Source organism: Vombatus ursinus, unplaced genomic scaffold (assembly GCF_900497805.2).
Source record: "Vombatus ursinus unplaced genomic scaffold, bare-nosed wombat genome assembly UNPS02005659.1, whole genome shotgun sequence".
In the NCBI taxonomy this organism is placed as follows: Eukaryota; Metazoa; Chordata; class Mammalia; order Diprotodontia; family Vombatidae; genus Vombatus; species Vombatus ursinus.
The window spans coordinates 12,033,087-12,059,109 of NW_020945437.1; the positions used below are offsets into that span (position 1 = coordinate 12,033,087).

The 26,023-nt window shown below is 38.6% G+C and overlaps 1 protein-coding gene across 2 annotated transcripts; it reads left to right on the forward strand.

Annotated features, from left to right (window-relative positions):
• The first annotated feature begins 506 nt into the window (after positions 1-506).
• LOC114032810 (coiled-coil domain-containing protein 90B, mitochondrial-like) lies at positions 507-25,835 on the forward strand. 2 transcript variants are annotated; one of them, XM_027848276.1, is made up of 9 exons: positions 507-627; positions 13,766-13,885; positions 14,075-14,196; positions 18,590-18,691; positions 19,614-19,655; positions 19,754-19,825; positions 19,913-19,966; positions 22,968-23,082; positions 25,780-25,835. In XM_027848276.1, exons 1-9 carry the CDS (start codon positions 507-509, stop codon positions 25,833-25,835), a joined length of 804 nt encoding a protein of 267 aa, XP_027704077.1. The 2 variants fall into 2 exon arrangements, with proteins under 2 accessions (XP_027704077.1, XP_027704079.1); XM_027848278.1 differs by lacking the exons at positions 507-627; positions 14,075-14,196 and having other exon boundaries at positions 13,862-13,885.
• The last annotated feature ends 188 nt before the right edge of the window (positions 25,836-26,023 follow it).

The window sequence follows — 26,023 nt, forward strand, 5'->3', positions numbered from 1 at the left end:
GGGCCTCCACACCCTCCTGGAATGCACCACGACTAAGCAAGGACCACGATCCCAGAGGCCCACATACATCATGAAGAGGAAGAATTAGTATCAAACGGAAAAATCATCACCAAGAAACCGCCCGAAGGATCAAGTCTTTCCTCCTGAAAGATCCCTGATATATTAGGGTCGGCTGCCGGCGCGCATAGATGGGGAAAGTGGGAATGGAAAGGATGGAGGGGAGAAGAAGAAAAAGTGTGCCAGTCCATGAACGGGCCTTGCATAAAGCGGGCAAATTTCACTGGTATGCATCTCTGGTACCCGGAGGTAGCTGCCAAACGACATTTCCTGTGGCAGGCTATTAACAGATCGGAGACTACATTTCCCAGGAAGCTATGCAGACAATAAGCCTACTTTTCCCAGAAACCCTTGTGTGACAGACATACCTTCCGGGCCCCGCCCCCTTCCGCGCCCCCCCCCCCCCCCCCCCCCCCCCCCCCCCCCCGAAGCATAAGGCTTAGGAAAACATGAGGGATCTTTGGCCTTTGTGGCTTCTTCGCCCCGGCGGAAGCGGGAGCCTCTCAGGGGCTTTTTCCCTTCACGGGAGGCCCGTCGATGTAGCAGGCGGCCCATTGGCCCAGTGGAGAGGTGAGAGGAGCCTTTCAGCTCCCTTCATTTGGTCAGACCGGGGCTACTGAGCCCGTTAGGGGTGACGGGAAGCCATGCCAGGGCGTGCACGCGCGCCATCCTCGCCCCTCTCCCCCTCTCTGGGGCGCCCACCTTCTTGAACCTCATCGGCTGCCGTCCTCCCTCCGTCGCGCCCCAACCCCCCCCGTTTGAGCCTGCTCTGTATCTCTCCATCCCCCGCCGAGCCCCAACCCGGGGGGGATACTAGTTACCATTGCCGAGTGACCCGCGGGTCCCCAGAGCTGAAGTTCTACTTGACGTAAGGGAAAACTAGCTTAGCCGAGTGGCGACCTCCAGCCCTGGGGCGGGTCGTGAGCTCCACCTTGGCAAAGCTTAGGTCTTGTCGACCTGAAAGTTGGATAAAGAGGCAGCAAGCTAGGCGATAAGTAAATTCATATTGTTTATTCTCTTAAGTTAGTGGCATGTACATGGACCCGGAGCTTTAACTCTGACTGACTCAAGCGATTTTAGGAGGACATTTAAACCCTGACTCAGGATGTCTGTGTTACTCAGATTTATGGTCTCCGTGTATGTTTAACCATAGCATGAGAAAGGAATTTTCTTAATTGAATAGGTTGTAAATACAATAAGATAGGAGAATGTCAAAGTGTCAATTGAAATTGTAGATCCAGGATATCTGTGTTTAACATATGTCCATAAAATACCAACATAAGAAAAGTCCCATGAACAGAAGAATGCTGATCAGCTTCTTCTTGTCCTGTAGTTGCTGACAGAGGAAGGGGCATTTTGAATTCACTGAGAGAACAAAGCTGCTTGTGGTTGATTAGTTCAGGCTTTGGCCCTTATTGGGGTTCAAATGGTCTTAAATGATTATTATTTCCTCCTTTTGGTCAAAGGTGAGCCAAAGGCCACCTGTAGACCAAGGAAGGTATGGGAAAAACCTTCCTCTTCCTCAGGGGATGGGAAGAGATGTCCACTTAGAGCAGGCGTCTTCAGATGAACTCGGAGTCCACATCCAGAAGTTGGCAGCTGTGGGAGTAGTCAGATAGACCTGATAGGGGCTCTTAGAAGACATAGGAGTTGATAATTGAGAGAAAACAGCATAACACAGGTCCTTAGTTAAAGGCACACAGAGATGGTTCAGGTTTCCCAGCTGTGAAGGGCTAGGTTCAAACAGTACAACAAAGTTTTCTCATAATTCACAAAATTCCGTAAGTACATCAGGTCAGGTACAGATTAAACTACTTAGAGGGCTCACAATGGACTAGTTTTGAGAAGGGAGATTTACATGTCACCAAGATAACCAAGAAAACTTAAACATGAACCATACAAATCAATACAAGCGTTATTACCAATGTTAACTAACATTAAGTTCCTTGTATCCCAATAACCTATTCCCAATGTCTATTTAAACAGCACCTTTTGAATCCCAGATGTCTCATGTAGTTATCTGGCCCCTAGATATCATTTCTTGGACAATTTTATTCTTAGGACAGTTCTAAAAGGGAGTTCTGATTATCTGGTTTAGATCTAGAAGTTCCCAAATAATTCTGACTTAGTATACATTAGTACAGTCACTAAAATTTGGTTCTCCATTTTTGAAACTTAAGTATACTGCTTCTTTTCTTACCTAAATCCTGTACCTGGTATAAGAACCTTTTAAAATGTGAAGGTCCAATCCTAAAATGAGCTCTCCTGCCTTTTTAAATTACCAGACAGATACTTTAATAAAGGAAAAATAGTTTCACTTACTTTTACCACTATCCTATGCAATTTTTGTGAGGAAAAAAAAATTCCAAATTTGAGATCTTATTACCAAAACATGCTTAAAGCTTGAATTTCCATGAGAGATAAATTTTGGAAGCCAGTCATATGCATCTGTATATAATTCTTAGAGGAATCAGTCTAATCCTGTTGCTTTTCTCAAAATTGCTATCCTTTTTAATTAAGACATCTATCAAATTACATCTTTGTCTTATTACTTTAATCATTTCCTTTAAGAGGATATTATCCCTATATTATTAGGCCATGAATGTAAGTTAAACTTGTAAGCTATTCATACTTGCATACTATTATAGTAACTCAGAGATGTTCCAGTATCCATCTATTATTTAATAAATTTAGTATTGTACTTACAGAACTTCTTGATTATAGAAATTTGCTCTAAAAGAAAAAGAGGGACAATATCCTATATCATATAAGAAGAAAAGAGCTTTCTTAGCTCTGTTCGATTCCAGACATGAGGCCTATCTGTAGCCAATCATGTAGTCACTTAATATTAAAAGCAGGGCTCAGGATTAATCAGATGGGGAATTTTCCTTTTCAGAAAGGAAACAGCACAATTGGGAAATAGAGTCAGGAAGATCCTACTTAGGCTGCGTCCAAGATTGTCTTCAAAACTCTTCCCAGGCACAGACATCCACCTTTAGCAGTTCTTAGCCTGCAGCACATGCCATCTACTTAGTATTGGCTTCATGACAACTCAGAAAACTGTCCCTGTAATCAAAGCTCAAAAACAATAGCAGATTGCAGTCCCAAAAGTCATGAATAGTGAGTTCCAATAATCAATGCTTTAGGTGAGTTTAACTCCCAAGCATTACGTATCCTAGATGACAAGTATTTAATCTCACATTGGTAACAGTAAGAGACTGATCACAGAAAAATACCACTGCTCTCAGAATCCCTTTTAAACAATGGAAACATCTTAAAGTGAATGTTAAGTAGTTTGCATAAATTTCTGCACACGTTCTAGTTCCAGATTAAAAATAATATTAGATTTCCCATTAAGATAACCCAGAGGAGCTCATAAGTTACTACACTTCACTAAACTGTCTGTACTGGAATCCTATCTCAGTTTAAACAAAGCGAAGAGGTTCCTGACTAACCTTTATGTCTTTGTTTCACCAGCTTGTTTGTTCTTCTCTAAGTATATTCACTGTGGAAGAATGTGACACATCAGGATTGGAATCTTATACATATAAGTTCAAACACTAATTTAATTCTTGTGTAGGCCATGAAATGATTACAAATTCAGATTAAAATAGCAAGATCTCTTCTGCTTTACAACTCATTACAGTAATTTAGCAATAAATTTTCTTGCAAATGAAAATTTAATAGGCCTTCAAAAAAATTCAAATGAGATTTTTTTCAAAACATTTCTTCTAAAAGTATTTCCCTTCTTTAAAAACAGTTTAAAATTTATACTGAGATTAAGAAGAATAATCACTAAACTTTTGTGGAGGAAAATTAGTTGGAAACTTTTAAAATGATATCTCTCTTTTCCACCTTGAAGGCAAAGATAAACCTTTAAAATTGGAATTCATTAAAATTAAGTTGGTGTAAAACATGCTTAAGTAATGTAAATAAATTCCCAATGTATTGTAACAAACTAGATTCCTAGTTATTTCAGAATTCCTAGATATCACACAGTTCCTTAGTCAAAAAGGTGTTTGTAGTGGAGAAGAAATTCAGTTTTTATAGGCCAAGAAAAATGTAGCCAATTAAATTAACCTTATCACAATAACAAATATTATCAAGCCTTTTAAAAATTTACTCAGTATCTTTTCTTTCCTTTGTCTTTAAATATATTACTGGAAAATAATTACATTTTGGAATCTCACATAGTGAATGTGGTAGTCCATAAATCTCCAAATTAACATATATAATAAATATATATCTTTAGGTGAAGCAGACCTGAAAATCATACCCCTATATTTTTCCCAGGGATTCTCATTTACTCAGGAATTCCACAACACAGGAAACTTTTGCACAGAGTTGATAAGAATTTTAGGTGAAACATCCTCTTACACATAGACAAAACTTGGAACTTTATTGTAAGACATTCATTCTCCCGGGGGGGGGGGGGGGGGGGGGTACAAGTCTTGATCTAACATCTCTAGATCCTAAGAAATTGCTTTTTCAACAACATAGCTGATACAATTTGTTTACCAGATTACACCATATAAGAAAATTCAGAAATATCACCATACCATAAGCAATTATATAAAACTTGAAACAGAACCAGTTAATTACCAATCAGGTTAGATTTAATAAGGCCTTCCTATAGGTTTATTTTGAAAGGCGGGTGGACATAATTCCTCTATAACTTTATCAATTTTCAAATCAAGCTACAGAAACAAAATCAAACTTCCTCACACCTTCTCAGCATGCTTAAACCATCTGACACTGGCACAAAGGCACCCAGAACAACCATCTGAGGATGGGTGGGGCTTAGAGCACATGGTCTTTCTGCTGCCTCCCCCACCTCCATCTATCCCCAAACCGTTTTTTTTTCTCTCTACCCTTCACATTTTCGCTCAAACCTTTCTTTTAGGAAGATTAGATGCTGTTGAAGATCCAACCCTATACATGACAATTTACCAGGTAGAAGCTTTTCCACCTTTGAGTTCAATAGTTAAACAAATGAATTTGCTTATAAGGGACTAACCATACTTCAACTAACATAAAAGACTTGGGAGGATACCTAATTAATTCCAAAAACAGTGCATATCAATAAGTTGTTTACAATAAAACATGTTTGTACCACAGGACACACGTTATAAACAAGTATTATTTCCACAGTAATAATAAACTTTGAAACAACCCATTAGATGAATGCACTTCCAAATCACTTTGCACAGAGAATCATTCATCTAATCATTAATATATTGAAACTATAACTTTAAACCACATTATATTTTATAGTAGTAAAGATTTCAAATGAAAAATTTGCTATCATAGTAAATATCAGTATTATTATTACCTGCTTATAACCAAATATATCTCATTAAATTTAACAGTTTTCAAATTATCTCATTTTTATTACATCTTTTTAAAAAACCAATTCATCTGCACCATTTCAACTTCACAATGATGGTCTCTCAAATTTTACAAACTAAGAGAGTTTTAGAAATACAATACAATTTAGAAATATAGTAATAACACAAACAATACACTTCAGATGACATCAGCTGCATTTCCAGATTATCACATATAGAAATTATTGATCTTATTATTCTTGGTATTTAAAAACCACTTAAAAGTTATCAGGCATGGAATAATTACATTAAATTAGGAAGATGATAATAATGTTGTCTAACATATGCCAGTCATTGTGTTAAGCACAATACAATCATTATATCATTTTGATCCTGTAACAACAACCATTATTATTTTTTCTTTACAAATCTGGAAACAGGGCAAATAGAGATAAAAATAGCTTGCCATAAATCACAAAGTTGACACAATTCTGCAACTGGAACAGTGAAGTATGGGGCTTACCAAGAGCTATTGCCAGGCCTTCCAGGGGCTTGGGTGGCTGATGCCAGGGCCTTCCCAGTGGTGATAATTCTTGGTGGCAGGGCTTAGGGAATCTCATCATAGGTCTAACCTGTCCACCTCTCCCCTCCCACAGCAGCAGAATTTATTGAGGCTGGTGCTGTTTGCAGCTGCAGGGGCAGGGTGGGCAGAATGTATTGGACCTGGATGATACTCCCAGGCCTTGCCCAGAGAGGTGGGCTGCAAGATGCCCAGGGGCACACAGCCATTAGGGCCACTGCTAGTCTATGATACCTGCCCCTCCCCTCCTTTTGTCCAGATGGGGAAGGCTGATTTAAGTTTACCCTACAATTCTTTAGCATTCTCTTGTCTTCTACAATCCCTATATTGAGATACTGATCTCTGGGGAATGCTGAGGAATCAGGATTGGGAGAAAATGTTTTCGCAGAAGGTGAGCTACTGGAATTACCTACAGTCTCAGGAGTTTTCTCCAATAATCCCAAAATGATCAGTTTACAAACTTCTTAATGATTACTCTCAAAACCTCCAGAATCTGCTAAGATGTCTTTGGCTGTATATAACTTTTCACTGTAGGTCTAGGCTGGCCAGGCCTGGATCCACAAAGAAAAGAATCTTACAGGTTGGTTGGTTGGTTTTCCTAGCTGAAGCCCTTAGAAGTCTCTGGCTGGCTGTAATAGATTCATTGCACACATGATACAGACACAGAGACACACACAGTCAAATTGACAGGACAAATACACACAAAGAACACAATTAACGATAGGGAGAGGGGGAATTAGAGGCTTGTTAGAAACTCCCAACACAAATTGGCTATTATTATTCTGAGGAAGGGCGTTGGGGAATTTGCAAAGATCCAAGACCTGATGGTGTAACTGGATCTTGTGAGCCTTCCTCAGAGTGCCCCTGAGGTTGCACATTTAAAGGGGCAAGTCCCAGTAAAGTTAAGTTTGGGGATCTGAGTAAGGACCATAGCCTTTAAGGGAAAGGGGAGGCCAGGGAAGGGATTATTCAGAGCCTGGGAAAGAGTGCTGAAGCGGCTTTGCCTTAAGGGAAGAGGCTTCTGCCTTTGCTTCTCCCTCAGTCATCTCAGTAACCCAACGATGAAAATATTCCTACTCCTGGCTAGATGTTTTGTTGGCATTTAAAGTTAATTTGGCTTTAAGGTAAAGTAACTTTGGTCAAAAGCACCCCATTGTGGCCAACATAATTTGGGGCTATCCTTAGTTAACTGACATCAGCTCAGGCAATATTTGTGATCACCAGATTGGCAATGGCTTGACATATTAGAGGCAGTGATCTTGTTAGCTGAATTTCTAGTTTTAGTTTCTGACTGACCTATAGCCAATTTCCCTACATCTATCCTTACCAAAGGGGATCCAATGGATACTGAGCGAATGAACTTTGATTTGATCCCCAACCCCACACTTAGCTTAAAGGGAATTTTCTTTTGGACTTCAAACTAATGGGAGGTCCATGGAAGCTGGGAATGGTAGAACCTATCCTACCCCGTCAAGGTTAGAACTCCAGGAAAAAAAAATGGATCCTGAGGCACCCAAGCCACTAGTGTTGCCAAGGTGGGATGTTGTTTTCACCTACTCCTTCAGTTCTGAGTCATAGCACCGTTACTTTTGACCTGAAAGTTGGTTAAAGAGGCAACAAGCTAGGTGATAAGTAAATTCATATTGTTTATTCCCTTAAGCTAGTGACATGTACATAGAGCCAGAGCTTTAACTCTGAATCAAGCAATTTTAGGAGGACATTTAAACCCTGACTCAGGATGTCTGTTACTCAGATTTATGGTTTCCATGTATGTTTAACTGTAGCATGAGAAAGTGACAGGCAGATACAGCATAATGGTTGCCAGATGGATATGTTCATCCAGCAGAGATGAATAAGTAATTTTGATGGGGTGTTTGGGTGCCTGTACTCTGACCCCAATTCCAAAATCATATTTCTCCGTAGCTTCAAAACACTATGCCTGACAATTTTCTCCCCTGCCCAAAGACCCTATCTCTGGCAATAACTCAGGAATGGGCCCAGTGAGGCAAACTATCTCACTATCTTCCCTATTACAAGAACAAGCTGCCCTCTGTAGAATTGCCCTTGTTATGAAGGAGACTATCTAACAAAATTATCATGTACTGATTCCCACAGTTATCGTGTACAATCCAGAGGTCAAGTTATAGACATCAACTCCCAAAGTCATCTTGTCACAGACATAACAGACTAAAAATACACCCCTTAGAAACTCCCTTCCCCAGTTCCCAGTAGTAAATAAAACCCATGAGTAAGGGTGTATATTATCACCCAATTAGCATACTTGGTACATAATCCACTACTTTTCCTATATAAGCTTTCACATCATTCTTCTTAGGTTGCAAGTTCCATAAGGAGCTCTGCCCACCATATTAGGGTTATAATAAACCTTTGTGAACTTGACTTAAAAAATGCTTGAGTCCAAGAATTCATTCTAGACTACCCTGTCCTGTCCTTGGGAGATCCCTGAAACTCTCAAACCACCTCAATTTGACTGGCTGAGGGATCTGTGGGGTACCAGTAATCAGTGAAATTAAGGCAACATTGTAGAGCAGATAGACTGCTGAATTTGAAGTCAGGAAGACTTGGATTCAAATCTTACCTGACACAGTGCTCTGTGACCCTGAAAAAACAGGATAACATAGAGCTTCAGTTTCCTCTGCAAAAATGGGGAGAATAGCACTTCTTCTCAAGATTGTAGTGAGTATCAAGCAATATGGCATATAAAGCTATTTGCAAACCTTAAAGAGCTATACCAATGAGACAACAATTAATAATTATTATCACATTCAGTTATGAGGAAAAACCTTTATGAAGGCAGAAACATTTTAGCTGGATTTTAGAGGGGGAGGAGGATTTGGATAGATAAAAACAAGTGGAGGCCATCCCAGCAGGGAAAAGTGGAATGAACAAAAATATAGAGGTGGTAGAAAAGCACAAAAGTAGGGAAATTTAGCTAGAACAAAGTTGGGGGAAGGTAGATTTGGGCCAGATTGTGGAGGGTCTTAAATGCTGAGTTTATAAGTCTGGATTTTGGGGCAGCTAGGTGGTGCAGTGGATAAAGGACCAACCCTGAAGTCAAGAGGACCTGAGTTCAAATCCAGCCTCAGACCAAACACTTGACACTTAATAGCATTGTGACCCTGGGCAAGTCACTTAACCCCAACAGCCTAAAAAAAAAAAAAAGAAATAAGTCTGGATTTTACTAGGCAAACCACAATGTCTGAAATGTGAAATTTTTAGTTAAAAAGCATTTATTGGTTTAAATAAAGCACAACTCGAAACAATTCATTTTTAGTTCCTAAGGGAGAGAAGTATTCTATTCAGCATTTATTACATGCTTGCTAAGTGGGAAGATAAAGACAAAACAGTACTTGCTCTTGAACTTATATTCTTTTTTTTAAATTAATTTATTTTGATTTATCAACAATCACTTCCACATGCTTTTGAGTTTAAAATTTTTCTCCCCCTTCCTATCTCCCTCCCCAAGACGGCACGCATTCTGATATAGGCTATCCATATACATTCCTATTTAAATATATTTTCACATTAGTGATGTTGTAAGTAAGAATTAGAACCAATAGGAGGAACCACCAGAAAGAGGAAACAAAACTCAGTAGAAGAAAAAAAATAGCAAATAGTATGCTTCAATCTGCATTCAAACTCCATAGTTCTTTCTTTTGATGAGGATGCCATTTTCCATCACGAGGCCGTTGGAGATGTCTTAGATCCTTGTATTTCGGGGAAGGGTTAAGTTTATCAATATTAGTCATCACACAACGTGGCTGTTATTGTGTACAACATTCTCCTGGTTCTGCTTACTTCACTCAGCATCAGACCATAAAAGTCTTTCCAGGTTTTTCTAAAGCCAGCCTGTTCATCATTTCTTATAGCATAATAGTATTCCATTACATTCATATACCACAACTTCTTCAGCCATTCCCCAATTGATGGGCATCCTCTCAGTTTCCAATTCTTTGCCACCACAAAAAGAGCTGCTATAAATATTTTTGTACATGTGGGTCCTTTTCCCATTTGTATGATCTCTTTGAGATATAGCCTAGAAGTGCTATTGCTGGGTCAAAGAGTTTGAGCTTATATTCTGCTGGTGAAGATACAACCTGTAATTGAAAAGAGAGACTATTCCTAGAGCAGAGGTTCTTAACTTGGCATGCATCAACTTTTTTAAAAGTATTTATCTTCTGTACTTCCTGAATTTAAAGTGTTTTTCAGAGGAGTTCATGGCTTAACCATATTTATAGAGGGATTCATGGCATAAAAATGGTAGCCCCTGTCCTAGAGTATTTTCTAATTGTTGGGAGATAGGGATGGAAATCAGGACTAAATGAAGATTTGGATATGAAAAGCATGGATAAGCAGATCATAGGCTGTGCAACAATTACAAAAGGTAAATTCAGCTCAAATTGCAATGAGATGCCAATCGTGCATTTACACTAACATTATCTTGACCTCAGAGATTCTGTAATTCCAATGTACACCTAAGCAAGAATCTCCTCTACAAAAATAATCAACAAATGGTTATCTGGTTTTTGTTTTTTTTTTTTTTAAAGTTTATTTAAATGTGCCCATTGATGGAGAAAGCTCCTTCTGGGGAAGCCATTTACATTTTTGTTGAGCTCTAAAGATTAGCAGGTTGTTCTGTGTTAGGAGCTAAAATCTACCTTTCTCTACATGTTAATTTCTACTTTTATCTTCCGTCTGGGGACAAGGTGAACACGTGTAATCCCTCTTATGGATCACAGCCCTTCAATTACCTGAAGACTTATTTAGATTACCCCTAAGGCTTCTCTAGTCTAACCATGCCCAAAGTTCCTTTGATTTATGTTTATATGGTGTGATCTTTGATCCTCTTATAATCCTGAACTCCTTTCCTTTCATATGCTCCAGTTTGTCAACAACTAAGATGTGGCACCTAAAAGTAAACATGATAACTTCCTATGAAAACTAAAAAGAGCAGGGTACACTGAGACAGTCACCTCCCTCAAGCTGTACATCATATCTAGGAACATAGCCTAAATTGCATTAGACATTTTCTCATCTCTGTCAAACTGGTGACATACTGATCTTGCAGTCAGAATACATTTATTAAGTGCCTACTTTATGCTAGGCACTGTGCTTAGCACTGGGGATACAAAAAAAATTTTTAAAAAGTCTCTTCTCTCAAGGAGCTTAGAGTCTAATGGGAAAACAGCAAACAACTCTGTACAAACAAGATTTATACAGGACAGGTCATGTGGACAGTCTCAGAAGGAAGGCATTAAGATTGAACACTGGGAAGGGCTTTTTGCAGAAGGTGGGCTTTAGCTGAGACTTGAAGAAAGCCAGGGAAATGGGGAGGTGGAGATGAGGCAGGAAAACATTCTGGTAATGGAGGCTTGGGGAGGAGAGGAGCCAGTGAAAACGTGTTGGGAGATGAAATGTCATATTCAAGGAACAGCAAGGAGGCTAGTGTCACTGTACCACAGAGTATCCTGGAGGAATTCAGGGGTAAGAAGACTAGAAAGCTGAGAAGGGGCAGGTTATGAAAGGCTTTGAAAGCCAAGCAGGATTTTATATTTGATCCTGGGGGCAATAGGAAGCCACTAAAGTTTACTGAAGGGGAAGAAGGATGATATGGTCAGACCTGAGTGATCAGTTTGAGGAAGATCGGTTTGATAGCTGAGACTGAAAATAGGGAGACCAACCAGCAGGACCCTCAGACCTCTTTTACATGAACTGTTCTTTAGCAACATGTCCTAAGTCCCATAGTAGTGAAGTTGATTTTAATGCTATTAATTTATTTATCCCTGTTAAATATCATCTTATTCTCATCAGTCTATAATGTTAGCTTTCATTTTTTGAATCCTCTCATCTAGTGAATTACTATTTCTCTTTGAGTCATGTGCATATTTGACCATATTATTGAAAAATGGAATCTGATTCCAGCAGCCCTAGAAAGCCTGCTTTTCACCTTTCCAAATCCTGTCCATCTGTCTAAATTGAACCATCTTGAAAAGCAATCTGGAATTATACCCAAAGAGTTATAAAGCTATTTTTGTACCCTTTGACTGAGCAATACCACTATTTGGTCTGTTTCCCAAGGTGATCAGGGAAAAAGGAAAAGAACCTATATATTCTAAAATATTTCTAGCAGCTCTCTTTGTGGTAGAAAAGAACTGGAAGTTGAGGGGATGCCCATCAATGGCTAAACAATTGTAGTATATGATTGTGATGGAATACCACTCTGCTGTAAGAAATGATCAGCAGATAGACTTTAGAAAAACACTGAAAGACTTGCATGAAATAAGGAATGAAATGAGCAGACCTAAGGGAATGTTTTATACGATAACAGCATTATTGTTCCAAGAATAACTGAAAAACTAAGTTATTCTGAGCATTATAAAAACTCTATACATACTCTATAAATACTATAGTGGAATTCTGAAGGAAAATGCAAACCATTTCCAGAGAAAGAACTTATAAAGAGGAGTATAAATAGAATGGCACTACATATATTAACATATATATATAGAGAGAGAGAGTGTGTGTGTGCGTTAAATGGTGTAGGTTGTGGTGTAGATTGTAGTATAGGGTATAATACAGGCATCTAGTGTAGGGTGGTGAAGGAGAGAGACAATACAGAACGTAAAATGGAACAGATAAATAATTTTTTGAAAAAAGGAATTGAATAATTTTGATGTATACTTGGAAAATTCTTTTAAGGCATTGGTTTGCCCTCTAAATTCAATTTTTTAAAATAATCAACAAATGTTAAGTATAGTGAGATTTTGTATTCTTTAGTCAATTGTGTGATAATAAAGATGTGGTCTAAACAGCTGATTTTCCTGTCTGTGTTCTCTTTAGTTTCTATCTCCAATTTAAGCATATTTAGGACAGTAATGTTTGAGTCTTAAGTGTTGCAGCTCTGCTTTCTTTCTTTCAGCTGAAATAAGTTGTTAAAAATCTTTGCAGATTTTATCCATTTTTCTTCTGTTTGCCATCCAACATTCCATTTTCATCCTTCAATGCCCTCAGGTTGACATTGCTTAGTTCTCTCTCTCCAGTTTTCTTTAAACTGACTTCACCCTCCACTGCCTCTCTCTGTTTTGGTAGATGATAGTGCTTATAATCTTCTAAATTCTTTTCCATCATTTTACCAACAGGTTTCTATTCTAAAGTGGTACTGCCTTTAGCTTCCATAGCTCTCCTATTGGCAAGTCAAGTTTTTATTTAATAAGCCACTATTTAGCGTCTTTTCTTCCTTGTTAGGGCAAGTAATTTACATTAAACTTATGGATAAAATTATTTTAGTTGATATCTGCACTTCTATCCATATGTCATTTTTTGCCATCAGTAATTTGGCTAAATAGGTCAAAATAGATTTGATTTCATTGAATAGGGATAGTAAAAAGACCGCACCTCTGATTTCTTTGATACAGGGTACTCTCAGATGAGGGAATTCTCTCTACCAATAGAGATCATTGCCTGCTCCTCAACATAGAACCTTAGAGAGCTACCTAGAGCACTGACTTGGCCAGGCTCTAACAGCCATTATGTGTCAAGAGATGGAATTTAAACCTAGGTCTGCCTGGTTCTGAGGCCAACTCTATGTACTTTATCTCTCTCACAGTCTTTCACTGTTCTTTGGATATAAGATAGCAGCACAGGTAACAATAACAAACATCTTGACTTTCAACAAAAAATTATCAGGTTAAAAAGTGAAAGACAAGCTTCTAAATTATTTTTTGACATTTAATAAATCAGTTTCATAACAAAAAGTCTGACCCTTACTTTCTCTTTTCAGGTTGGCTGACCACCAGCCTCAAGAAAAATTATGACAGGAGGAGGGTAGACATAACTCCTTTAGAACAAAGAAAGTTGACTTTTGATACCCATTCAGTGGTTCAGGACTTGGAAAATCATGGTGAGAAACCAATTATTGAATACATCCTTCAAAGGTGAAATAGCAGTATTATTTTATTTATCTTATCACACTGATTACGATTTAGAGTGTCATTTATAAGCTGCAAAAAGTTATAGTATGGCACAAAGTCTTATTTTTTCTTATAAAGTTCTATTCTGATAAGGATTGATAGATTTAAAAATACTAAAGCCTATTCTCTGCCTAAGGGATTTGAAAAAGCCCAAGCAGAAACCATTGTATTAGCATTAATAATTCTGTCAAATGTCAGCCTGGACACAATCTATAAGGAGATGGTCACTCGAGCTCAACAGGTAATTGGTTATGTATTGTTTATAATATGTTAAGTTTAAAAAAAAAAAAACAAAACGGATCACATCTGCTTGTTTTTGGGTCTTTCCTATAAGGCCTCAGGTACTTTTTCTTCCTGGAAAATGCAAATCATTCATCCAGGTGGTTAAGGCAGTAAAACAGACCTATAGATTTTCAGTGGTTCTTCAATTTCAGAAGTGGTTCAGATGACATATAGAAATTTGTCTGGGGACAAAATTATAATTTGAATTGAAAGAGATTTTGCAAATCATATAATACTGAACCCCTACAGCACCCCCATTTTATATTTGTCAACAGTAAAGGCCAAAGAGGTTAAATGGCTTGCTTAATATCACCTAACTGCTGTAATTACAACGACCAAGTCTAGCCCCCAAAAAGGGGTGAGAAAATCTACTTCCTTGCAGTTCTTATAAAAAGTGGTAGACTAGAGGTTGGACTTGGTTAATATTTTAGTTGATTTGTTCAACTGCCTTTTTTTCTCTCTTTGATTCTTAGTTAGAAGGACTGGCTTGCTGAATAGAGGAGGGCACTTAGTAAATGATCACTTCACTTTTTTGTTCTTTCAAAGATCACACAGCTAATCTCTCTACCCAGGAAGTCTTTCATATTTTAAGAGATCTTTCCCTGTACATGTTTCCCATCAGTTAAATCTTTCCACCTGCTTTTCATAGAATTTTAGAGCTGGAAGGAAACTTAGATATCATCTAATTCAAATGTCTAGAGGCTAAGTTAAGGTAAATAGCATATACATCTGATTTAATTACTTTATAAGTACTCATCATAACAAATGCCCATTGATATATCCAAATTAAAATAGGCACTTGACCCAGTAGCAGTAAATTTTATACAGGTTGATTAGCTAAACTAATCACTGAACTAACTGATGATATCATCTATGGCATGATTTGTTCTGTTAGCTGTGACTTAATTTGTTCTGACTCAATAATAGAATCTATCTTCACTTATAGTTATATTTCGAAGATCATTTTAAAATGAATTCTTACCTCCTCAGAGCATTAATCCATACCAGAAATAGTGAAGTTTTATGCTATAGCATGCAGTTTCTCTCTCTCTCTTTTTTTCTTTTTTTTGGCAAGGCAATCAGGGTTAAGTAACTTGGCCATGGTCAAACAGCTAGTAAGTGTTAAGTGCCTGAGGCTGGATTTGAACTCGGGTCCTCCTTACTGCAGGGCCCGTGCTCTATCTGCTGCACCACCTAGATGCCTCTATAGCATGCAGTTTCAAACTAAATGACATTTCAGTACTTTAATGGACCATAAGAGTACCCTGCTTTGGGAAGTTTTCATTTTACTTTTCTGGCTAAAGAGACTCAGAATTGAAAGCCTTCAGACCCTGGATTTAAGTTGCTTTTGAATTTATAAATGTATTATTTTAGTTTAACAAATTTTTTTCCACAATTTTCCACTGCATGAGGAAATGTGATATAATGGGAATAGTACTGACCTTAGAATAAGAAAGACATGAAGGTCTGACTCCTCCCTCAGACATGACCTGTGTGATTATGGGCATGTCCCCACCTCTAAACCTCAGTTTACTCACCTGGAGAATGAAGGGAACACTGATAGTACCTGTCTCACAGAGATGTCATCAGGATCAATAAGGAACTGAGGTAGTTTGCCTGGGAGAGGAGAGGGAAGCTCAGGAGAGTCATGAGATCTATCTTCAAAGATTAAAATGGGAAATTAAAATGGGAAAGGGCTTAGAGTGGTGATGCTTGGCTCAGAGACCAGAACTGGGAGGAGTCGTGGGTAGAAGCCACAAAAAGGTAGACTGAGGTCTGATAGAATAAACATTTACTAACAGAGTGCCCCAGAAGTAGAATGGGCTGGCTGCCTCTGTGGGAAGTATGCTCTCCCCCACTACAGACCTTTCTTCAGGAAAAGGTGGTGTGGCCATGTGTCTCATATTGTTGAGGAGATTCTGGTTCAACTATAATCTCTGAGGGCCTTTCCAGCTATGAGAGTCTGAAATCAATTGAGAAAATCATCATCATCATTATTAATAATCATTATAGAGGAAACTTAGCTCCCTACAGTGCTGAGAAGTTTTGGAGGAACTTTGACGAGCTATTGCTGTCTTCTAGAAACCTCCTTACAACACCAACAGGGACTTAAAACAACTTCATAAAGAGCTCATGCACAGGGGACACTCAAATGTTGTTAAATGAATGAAAATTCCCTTAACCTTCTATGTGCAGAAGACACTATTCTATACTAAGAGGATGCTGCTTCTGGGGTTTAATGGTAGTTGTGCTAGGCACAATTTGAATCTTTCAAGTGGTTTAGTTCTAAAAAGTTGCACCTTTTCTCCCTTCTCTCCCTCCCCCATAAGCATGTAGATCAGAACAGCTGGGTGGCGCAGTGGATAGAGCACTGACCCTGAAGTCAGGAGTACCTGAGTTCAAATCCGGACTCAGACCAAACACTTGACACATACTAGCTGTGTGACCCTGGGCAAGTCACTTAACCCCAACCGCCTTCAAAAAAAAAAAAAAAGTAGAGGAAGGAGTAAGATGAGCAGTCCAAATCCAGAACTGTCAGAGACGTTTTATGATTACTCTCTGGAACTGTTGCATAAGCCTAGCTCTCATGAGCTGTGGCATGTTTGAAGTAGTTCCGTTAGGATTGCTTAGTCCCTGTGCCTAACAAAGCAGCCATCAAATATTACTTTCCTGACTTTAAACAGTGACCACAGCCTTTTCCTAAAGGATTAGGGCTGCTGATAGTTGCTTTCCTCTCTGTTTGTTGAATGAATGACAGACAGTTCCTTTATACTGAGGATATGTAAGAATATTCTTAACATTCCTTCACAATGCTTAACAATAATAATACTTAATAGAATCCTCCTCTAGCTGTCTCTTTTCGAAGTTATGTCACCACCTGCTTTTCTTTCGATTGAGAAAAATGAGTGGGTTTTTGTAATAGGCTACCAGACTGCTGAATTTTAAGAAAGTTGAGTAGTAGGAGAATGGTCATGTTTTTATTAGCAAAGCTTCTTTATACCACTTTTATATTTTATTTTAAACTATTACTTTTTCTACTACTCTTTTTAAGTGGTATCTCTAGCTAGGTGAAACCTTATAAATGCCATGTGACTTCCTTGAAAGTGGATTTGGAACCACCTTTTAAAATATGTTCTCTCCACTACAAAGCATAGTATAAGGATGCCTAATAAATGACCCATAAATTATCCTGCTGAAATGATGCCCAAGTTGATTAGGCAAACACATTCCAACCAGTTTTGTTTAATTACCAGCCTTGGGATTTCCTATTATGTTAACTGAAAAAATATCACAAATTCATGAGCCATGGGTTGCAACTGGATTTATTACCAGAGAAATTAATGTGCATGTGCAACTCTATACAGGTGCAAGGAGTTCACAAGCCAAACAGAAGCTTGCATATTTATGAAAATGCAACAAAGAGGGTAGCAGTGGACAGCAGTGGACTCCCAAATAGGAGTGGCATGGGAGGAAGAATAGAGCAGTAGGGGGGGGGAAAGGATTAATCCCCTCCTGAAGGGGAGGAGAAAGAGCAAAGAAAGGGAGGGGGAACTTAGGGCAAAAGCCACCCTTGGGAACTGCTAAACTATGAAGATTTGATGGTCTGCATATCTACAAGGGTCTCAGCTGCACAGTTTTTCAGTCTGGTGTAACCTGACTGGCACCTCCCTTGACTCCATGGACACACAGGGAGTCCACCCTGGCATGTAAACAACAAATTATGTCAGTTCAGTGGGGTCTTTCTTCTTGACATGTTTAAAGCCTCCTGCATTCTCAGAGTCCAGTGTGTCTGGAAAATATGGCTACTCAAGAAGACAAGTTCATGCAGCCCCTTAACACCTATAGATAATAACTCTTTCTGTAGTACTTTAAGCTGGACAAAGTGCTTAACCTCACAACCCTGTGAAAAGTAGGCAGTACAAGCATTTCTATTATTATTTTATGGATAAGGAAACTCAGGTTTAGAGAGTTTGTGACTTGTGTATGGTCAGCTACTAAGTATCTGAATATGGATTCAAATCTAGGGCTCCTGAATCCAAGTCCAGTAAGCTTTACTTTTATTGCCTTTCTCACCTCTGAAAGGATTGTACTTAAAGGTAAAGAAAGGAATTTCAAAATTTTTCTCTCATACTCTGGAAAACCTAGCCATTTTTCTCAGTTTCTGGGAAATATTCTTACCTTTGGCATTTGTTCCCCAAATATACAACAATTTTCATATTTGTTACTGTTTTCCAGACTAGTGAAACAACATTGTGACTTTAATATATGTTGATACATTACTTTCATTTCCATGAATACCATAAGGCCTAGCATTTCTTCATTCAGTATGTAAATACTGTATTATTTCTTAGGAAATTACTGTCCAGCAAGTAATGACACATTTGGACTCAATCCGGAAAGATATGGTCATCCTAGAGAAAAGTGAATTTGCACATCTGAGAGCAGAGAATGAGGTAACATAAGCTTTTAAATAATGAATGCATTATACTGAATACATTATATCACAAAATTTGCTGTTTTAAAATGTTTTAACAAAATAGATGGCAAAATTATATTTGATGCTTTAAAATTATTTTAAAAATTTCACAAGAATATTTTATAAGAACACCTGAACTTTTATGTTTAATTCATAGTTGTTGGGAGAGATACATACATATATACATACACATACACACACATACACATACATATGTCTGTAGTTACAATGAATGAAGTTTCTCCTGCCCTGTGTACATTTCTTACTAAACCAATACCAAAAAAATCTGTCAAGATCCTGTTCCAAATTCATTTGAATTTTATGCCTGAGACATTTTAGTTTTCCATTAATTGTCTCTGTTCCCAAAAGAGGAAAAGGATTTCTTTTACTTAGCAGCTTGAGAATTTCATTTCAAATAAAATAATACAAATTGTCTCTCATTTAAAAAAAGATCACAGTAATTTAAATAGATTAAGTGTTCAGATATAAATCTAGCTTTTAAGGTAAATCTAATTTGGGATTCTAAGAATGAGCTATCTTCAGAGAGCTGGGCCATCCCTAGTTATCCTGATCTGTATATGGCCACTGGACCCAGATGGCTCCGGAGGAGAAAGTGAGGCTGGTGACTTTGCACAGCCCTCCCTCACTTAAATCCAATTCAATTGCAAGTCATGACATCACCTCCCTGACGTCATGGTCCTCTTTGAGAACAAAGGACAAACCACAACTGTGATCTTCACAAAATTTCTATGGTTTCTATTTTCATCATAGGGCAAATCTATTGTACAAATCCACAGATTGCACAGATTTGTAGTAATCTTATGTTTCAGAATTTCTAGGTCAGTTGGAAGATAGTCTTTTGATTATTACTAACATTCACTGGTCCCTTTTATACCTAGAAATTGAAAATTGAATTGGACCAACTTAAACACGAGCTAATAGTAAGTCAAGCATTTTCTTTTTGCCATACAAGAACAAATTCTAAATTCCAAAAGGAGCAAGATGTCATTTTAAAATATATTTTTCATTTTCTTAACAGAATGAAACTATTCGAATCAGAGCAAATAATAAATTGGATATAAACCTAGAGAGGAGCAGAGTGACAGATCTGGTAATATTCATTTAAGATTTCTTTCTTAGTTACTTGTTCTTTTTCATTTCTTCAGTTTTTAATCACTTTCTGCCTTAAAATTTTCAGTTTACACATCAAAAAAAGAAACTTAGAGAAGCAACCACGGAATTGAGCAAAAGGGTAAGTTAGGGTATATTTCCTTATTAATTATGAGTATAGCTTTCTTGGATCCATTAACTATTTGTTGTTCCCTTCTGGGATTAGGATTCCTTAAACTTAATTATCTAAAACTCTTTGTCCAAAACGGGATTCATTATCTTTCCTCCTAAACCCTCCCCCCACTACTACCATTCCTGTTACTGCAGAGGGCAACATCATCCTCCCAGTTCCTCAGGCTTAAAACCCAGGAGTTATCCTGGATTTCTCACTATCTCTCAAACCCCTACTCCAAACTGTCACCAAGATCTGTTGATTTCACTGTTGCGACATCTCTCCAATATATCCCCTTCTCTCCTCTGACACTGCCATCATTCTGGTGCAGGCCCTCATTACCCTGTGCCTGGACTATTCCAATAGGCCACTGGTGGGTCTGCCTGCCTCAAGTCTTTCCCCACTCCAGTCTATCCTCCATTCAGCCACTAAAGTGATTTTACAAAAGGCACAGGTCCAATCATGTCACCTCCTACTCAGTAAACTCCAGTGACTTCCTATTACTTCCAGGAGAAAATACAAAATGCTCTGTTTAGCATTCAGAGCCCTTTATAACCTAGGCCTCTCCTACCTTTCCAATCTTCATACACCTTATACCCAACATGGACTCTTCAGTCCAGTGACACTGGCCTCCTGGCTGTTCTGCAAATAAGACCCATCTCTCAGTTCCAGGCATTTTCTCTGGCTGTCCTCCATGTTTGAAACACTCTCCCTCCTCTACTGTAACTATTCACCTCCATGGCTTCCTTTACATCCTAACTAAAATTCCACCTTCTACAACCCCTCTTAATTCCAGTGCCTTCCCCTTATTATTTCCTATTTATCCTATATATAGCTTGCTTTGTGTATATTTGTTTGTATGTTGTCTCTCCCGTTAGACTGTAAGCTCACTGAGGGCAGGGACTCTCTTTTGCCTCATTTTGAACCTCCAGCACTTAGCACAGTGCTTGGCACAGAGTAGGTGCTTAATGAATGTTTCTTGATTGGTTGGTTGGTTGATTTAGCCATTCCCCAATTGATGGGCATCCTTCACTTTCCAATTCTTTGCCACCACAAAGACAGCTGCTATGAATACTTTTGTACATATGGGTCCTTTTCGTCTTTCTTTGATTGGAGTACATTTGAACTCACCCTGAACCTTAAGAAACAAAAGCCCTTGACAGTATTCATGCCTCCAGTATTTTGGTATTTTTACCCTTTTAGGCTATTATTCAGGTATTTTTTACACTTTTTTCTTTTACCTTTTCATTTTCACTCCAGCAAGAAAGACCTGACTGCCTCTTCCTTGTGACTCATCAGGAGAAAGGTCTCATTTGCCCTTCTGAGTTCTCTTTTCCCAGCCAGCTTCTTGGTGCATTTAATGACAAAGAGTTGCTACTGGTCTGCAAAAAACTTTCTCCTCTTTCCTTCAGCTCCACAGTGTGTACACCCTTGCAGCAGGTGGCTGAGCCTCCTACTTCACTAAGGAAATTGCTACTACTAGTCTTTTGTTCTTTTCTCACTCCTCATTTTCCTTGACGTCTCTGTAACTTTTAATACCATTGACCTCTTCTGATTCTCTTTCCATTTGTCTGATCATTCCTTCTCATTCTCCTTTGCTGAATCATCATCCATCTCTTGCCTTAGAGTATTTGTTTCTTGAGGATCTCTTCCCCTCTCCAGGGTTCAAGGGCCATCTCTACATAGATAACTCTGAAATCAGCATGGAGCCCTAATCTCTTTCCTGAATCCCAGCTCTTGCTTATCAGCTGTCTGCTGACCATCTCCTGGAGAGCCAGGGTGCAGGGCTGAGTGAGGTGCTGCTCCTACTCTATTCTGCCCCGCTCACACCACATCTGGAATGCTGTATTGCTCCTGCTGCCACGTTTTTAGGAGGACATTGACAATCTGAAGCACATCCAGGACTAGTGAACAAGGCTGGCAAGGGGACTGGAGAACATTCCAAAAGAAAATGGTTCAAATTGAGAACTAGGGATTTTAACCAAAAAAGAACAGACTTATGGTGAAAGAATGAGAGACTTGATTGCAGTCTTCAAGTATTTGAGGTTTTATATTCTTCTGTGTAGCCTCAAAGGGCAGGAATAGGCTTAATAGGCAGAAGTAGCAATGAGGCAGAAGTTCTTCACAGGTCAGAACTGTCCCCAAACTGAAATAGGCTGCTGCAGGAGGTAGTAAATTTTCCCTCAATGGAGGCTTTCCAGAGAAGGCTGGACAACCTTGTTAGCCATGTCATAGAGCAGGTTCTTGGTCAGGTATGAGTTGAATTTTTAAACTCTGTGATTCTGTGAAGGGATTTGTCCAAATGTTCTAGGTTTTGTGTTCCATGAGAGTAGGTACTATGTCTTATTTAATCTTTTTCTCTCCTATCACACTGCTTTGCATTTAGGAGACACATTCAGTGGCATTAGAAGACACACAGCTGCTCAGTGGCAGAAAAAAGACTCAGGTTTCATGACTTCCAGTGGAGGATTTGTATCATTATACCTGCTGACTCAGAGTACCTTGAGGCAGGGGAAGGACTCTGTTACCTAATCTTGGCATTTCCCCCAGCACTTAGCATGCTGAACTGTACAAAGCAGCCACTTCCTAAATATGTGTCTTGTACAGTATTTATCAAATGTTCTCTTTGTTAGTGTTACTCTGACTTTTCACAGTACTTAGCTTTCCCTAGGCTATGCTTTTTTTTTTTTTCTTAAGGCAATTGGGGTTAAGTGACTCGCTGAGGGTCACACAGCTAGTTAAATGTCAAGTGTTTGGTCTGAGGTCAGATTTGAACTCAGGTCCTCCTGACTTCAGGGCCAGTGCTCTATCCACTGCACCACCTAGCTGCCCCCAGGCTATGCTTTTAATGTAAGTTAACCTTAAAAAAAAAATTCTTTTTTTCTGTGTCAAAGAGTTAATTGTGGATTATGACATAATTTGTTTTAAAATAGCATACAGGGACTGAATTAATAACTTTTTTCTATTTCAGGATACCCATATCAAAAACGTTATTTCTGAGACTAGTGATAAGATTGCCATTGAAAGTGCTTGCCTAAAAACACTGATAGAGTCAAACAAACTTGAGACAATTCATTATCTTGCAGGTAAGTACTACTTTTAAGGTTTATAGAGTGCTTCTATTACAACAACCCTTTTAAGTAGGTGGTAGATACATTATTATACCCTTTTTTTATAGAGGAGGAAACTGAGGCTCAGAGAGGTCAGATAACTTGTTCAGGGCATCTTAGCTCATAAGGGGTGAAACCATGATTCGACTTCATACCTTCTGGTGCCAACCTAGCTCTCTTTCCCCATGCAGTGCTTCCTCTGTATAAAGCACATAAAGGTCCAGATGTGGCACTTAAGGAGGCAGCTTGCCGATCCAGAAAAGAATCACCAGTGATGGGTATGTGGCCCTAAGGTGCCACAATGTGACATTTACTTGTAGCTCCCCTGCCACATTCATGTTTAATGCAGCTGGCAGATTCACAGCAGCCATTGCAGCCCATGTTCAGAGAAACTAAATACAGACAGGAGCTATAGACTCCTCATACATTCCCCTTTTCTAGCAGCTTCTGTAGTTTTTACATTACACATTGCCAACCATATAACGGGCAATGTGGAGGATAGAGTGACTCCAATTTCTCACGAATGCAAAAGATTGCCAGCCTGGACTGCTGTTTCTGGGGAAGTTTTTCCTTCAACAAGAGTTTCATTCATTTACACTGTCTGTATAACATTCTGTTAAGAATTGGTCAAGGTAACAGAGTAGAAGCAAAGAGTGATGTTAATAGGCCATGACTGCTTTGCATGTGATTTTTAACAACACATGTGGTAGAGAGGATAAAGGTGGATTCTTGAAGTTTTGCTATGTAATGTGACTCCTTTTTCTTTTTTAAAAAGCATTACTGCTTAGCGGCAGCTAGGTGGTGCAGTGGATAAAGCACTGGCCCTGGAGTCAGGAGGACGTGAGTTCAAATGCTGCCTCAGACACTTGATATTTACTTACTAGCTGTGTGACCCTGGGCAAGTCACTTAACCCCAATTGTCTCGCCGGGAAAAAAATAAAGGAAAAAGCATTACTGTTAATAAAATCAAAACCCTCTTAAGTTTGTTCTCTCCTCTGAGAGGGTTATTTACTTGCTGCATCCCAAGGATATTGTATATGGCTCACCCTGAGAATTAGAGTCATAAATGGTGGAGTTTCAAAGTTCTGAGTTGAGAGGGAACATTCCTCCAAAGAGAAATGGAGTCGTAACGCAAAGGAATGATAGGTACTACTACCTGTACTGATATCCCAATGAAAAACGCCACTAGAATCCATGTTAGGGTACTGTACTTGAGTTCTGAACAAGAATATTTTTGTATAAGAACAGAACTCTACATCTGTGGAGTAGTATAAGTTTTTGACATTTTGGGGTGATTTGGTGTTTGGATTGTGTGACAGTCCCTTGTAGGAGTGAGCTATTTTCCCTCAGCTTGCCACCCAGGCTCTAGCTCTTGGGTTGTAGGGATAGGTACATTTTTCTTTTAATTAAATTTCTATGTGTAGACTAAAGGTGACAGCTTTACTTTAGAAGATCACTCCTTGGCATTGACTCTGAAATATTTTACTTGTCTAAAATTGAGAAGCTTGCATCATTGATAAACATTTGTGAATTACGTGTATATAATTCTTCCACACTTTACATATTTTCTTTGGGCACCTTTTGCTATTTTTTCCTTTCATTTTGCCTAGGAAGATTTGTTTGAAGTAGTATCAAGGACTCTTCTCTTTCCTCACCATCCAAATGTTGTCATCCCTCAGACTGACATGCTTTTTTAAAAGACAGTTATAGTGAAAGGGTAACATAATCCCTTGGGAAAACCCTCTACTCCTTTCCCCTTTCCTTCCCTATCCTTCCCTCAAACACTCAGGAGAGTTGTTATTAATGAGTCTTTGAATTTAGTAAGACCAGGAGTTCCTAAGATTGGTGGAAATAATTAAACAGTAATTCTTTCCACTTACATATTTGGAGGGCATACCTTAGCAACTTCATTCCTTCTGAACACAACCCTAAATTATCGGTTAAAAAGCATGAACTCTAAAGCTCATCTGCTTAATTCTGAAGAAGAATTCTTAGAATGTCATTGATTGAGCCTATTTGTTTTTATTTAACAATGGTATCTTAAAAGACTCATTTCCTAGCCCATAGAAGATGAGAAATAGCAAATTAAAAAGAGGTGGGAGGAGTATTCAGAGCAGGCATTCTTGAGGGCCCTCAGGTGTGAGAGCTAACGGTGAAGGAGATGGAAAATTCAGGTAACACTAACTGCTGTGTATTATAATAATGTTAACTATGCATTTCCAAGAAGCCAAGTTAGACTTTATATGCTCTGTTTAAGAAGGAAAAGAAGCTGTACATTTTGAAAATAGTACATTTTAGAAATAACTATCAAAAACAACAACTGAGATGTTAACATACCTTACCTTTGCAAAACATTTTATATATTTCAAAGTGCTTTCCCATAAAGAATCTTATTGTTGAAAAGCACCTCAGAAGTCATCATATCCAACCTGTGTTCAAACACAGATCTCAACAACTTGATGACAAGGACCCTTGTCAGGCTTGTACATCACCCACATGGTCCTTCCTGCTGCTCAGATGAGTATGTGGAATATGGATTAGAAGGCTAGTTTGTTAACTTTTGGGATTTTTGCTTCCCGTTTAGATATAAGATAAAATTGCTTTTGCTGTACCCCTGCAAAAGTGGCCATGACTGCTCTACATGCTATAAAAATAATTTATTCTTTTTTACAGCATCTATTTTTACTTGCCTGGCAATAGCACTAGGATTTTACCGCTTCTGGAAATAATAGCAGCTCTTCAGTATCACCACCAGCAGGAGCAAGGCTGCTTTTTGTTACATTTGTAGGTCTTTGCTTTTGTATAACACTCTGGAGACAGATTCAGTTTGGCCTGTCTCAGTTCCTGAATAAATCTATTTGCCTTTATTCCCTGATGCCAAAAAGCTGTCATTTAGAACCTAATTAAAGTGTGGTGG

Excerpts from the sequence above, each read along its gene's own strand:
- LOC114032810 (XM_027848276.1), top strand. The coding sequence starts at position 507 with ATGAGGGATCTTTGGCCTTTGTGGCTTCTTCGCCCCGGCGGAAGCGGG. Across the intron at positions 19,656-19,753 it reads AACTTAAACACGAGCTAATA|AATGAAACTATTCGAATCAG; the intron begins GTAAGTCAAGCA and ends TTTTCTTAACAG. Across the intron at positions 19,826-19,912 it reads GGAGCAGAGTGACAGATCTG|TTTACACATCAAAAAAAGAA; the intron begins GTAATATTCATT and ends TAAAATTTTCAG.